Genomic DNA, 215 nt, shown 5'->3' with positions numbered 1-215 from the left:
CAGCCTGCCCCTGCGCTTCTGGGTGAACGTGATCAAGACCCCCCAGTTTGTATTTGACATCCATAAGGGCAGTATCACAGACGCCTGCCTCTCTGTGGTGGCCCAGACCTTCATGGACTCTTGCTCAACTTCAGAGCACCGGCTGGGCAAGGACTCCCCTTCCAACAAGCTGCTCTACGCCAAGGACATCCCCAGCTACAAGAACTGGGTGGAGA

At 56.7% G+C, this 215-nt stretch overlaps 1 protein-coding gene across 1 annotated transcript in view; it reads left to right on the top strand.

The window, feature by feature from the left end:
- Positions 1-215, top strand: part of PLXNA2 (plexin A2) — a 235,023-nt gene that overhangs the window by 228,504 nt on the left and 6,304 nt on the right. The window contains exon 33 of the mRNA XM_010836877.1: positions 4-214. Within this exon, the coding sequence (XP_010835179.1) occupies positions 4-214 (211 nt within the window). The remainder of the gene's footprint in view (positions 1-3; position 215) is intronic.

Source organism: Bison bison, unplaced genomic scaffold, assembly GCF_000754665.1.
Source record: "Bison bison bison isolate TAMUID 2011002044 unplaced genomic scaffold, Bison_UMD1.0 scf7180017864067, whole genome shotgun sequence".
Taxonomy (NCBI): domain Eukaryota; kingdom Metazoa; phylum Chordata; class Mammalia; order Artiodactyla; family Bovidae; genus Bison; species Bison bison.
The sequence above is the reverse complement of the archived record's forward strand: the minus strand, read 5'-3'. Positions and strand labels throughout refer to the sequence as shown.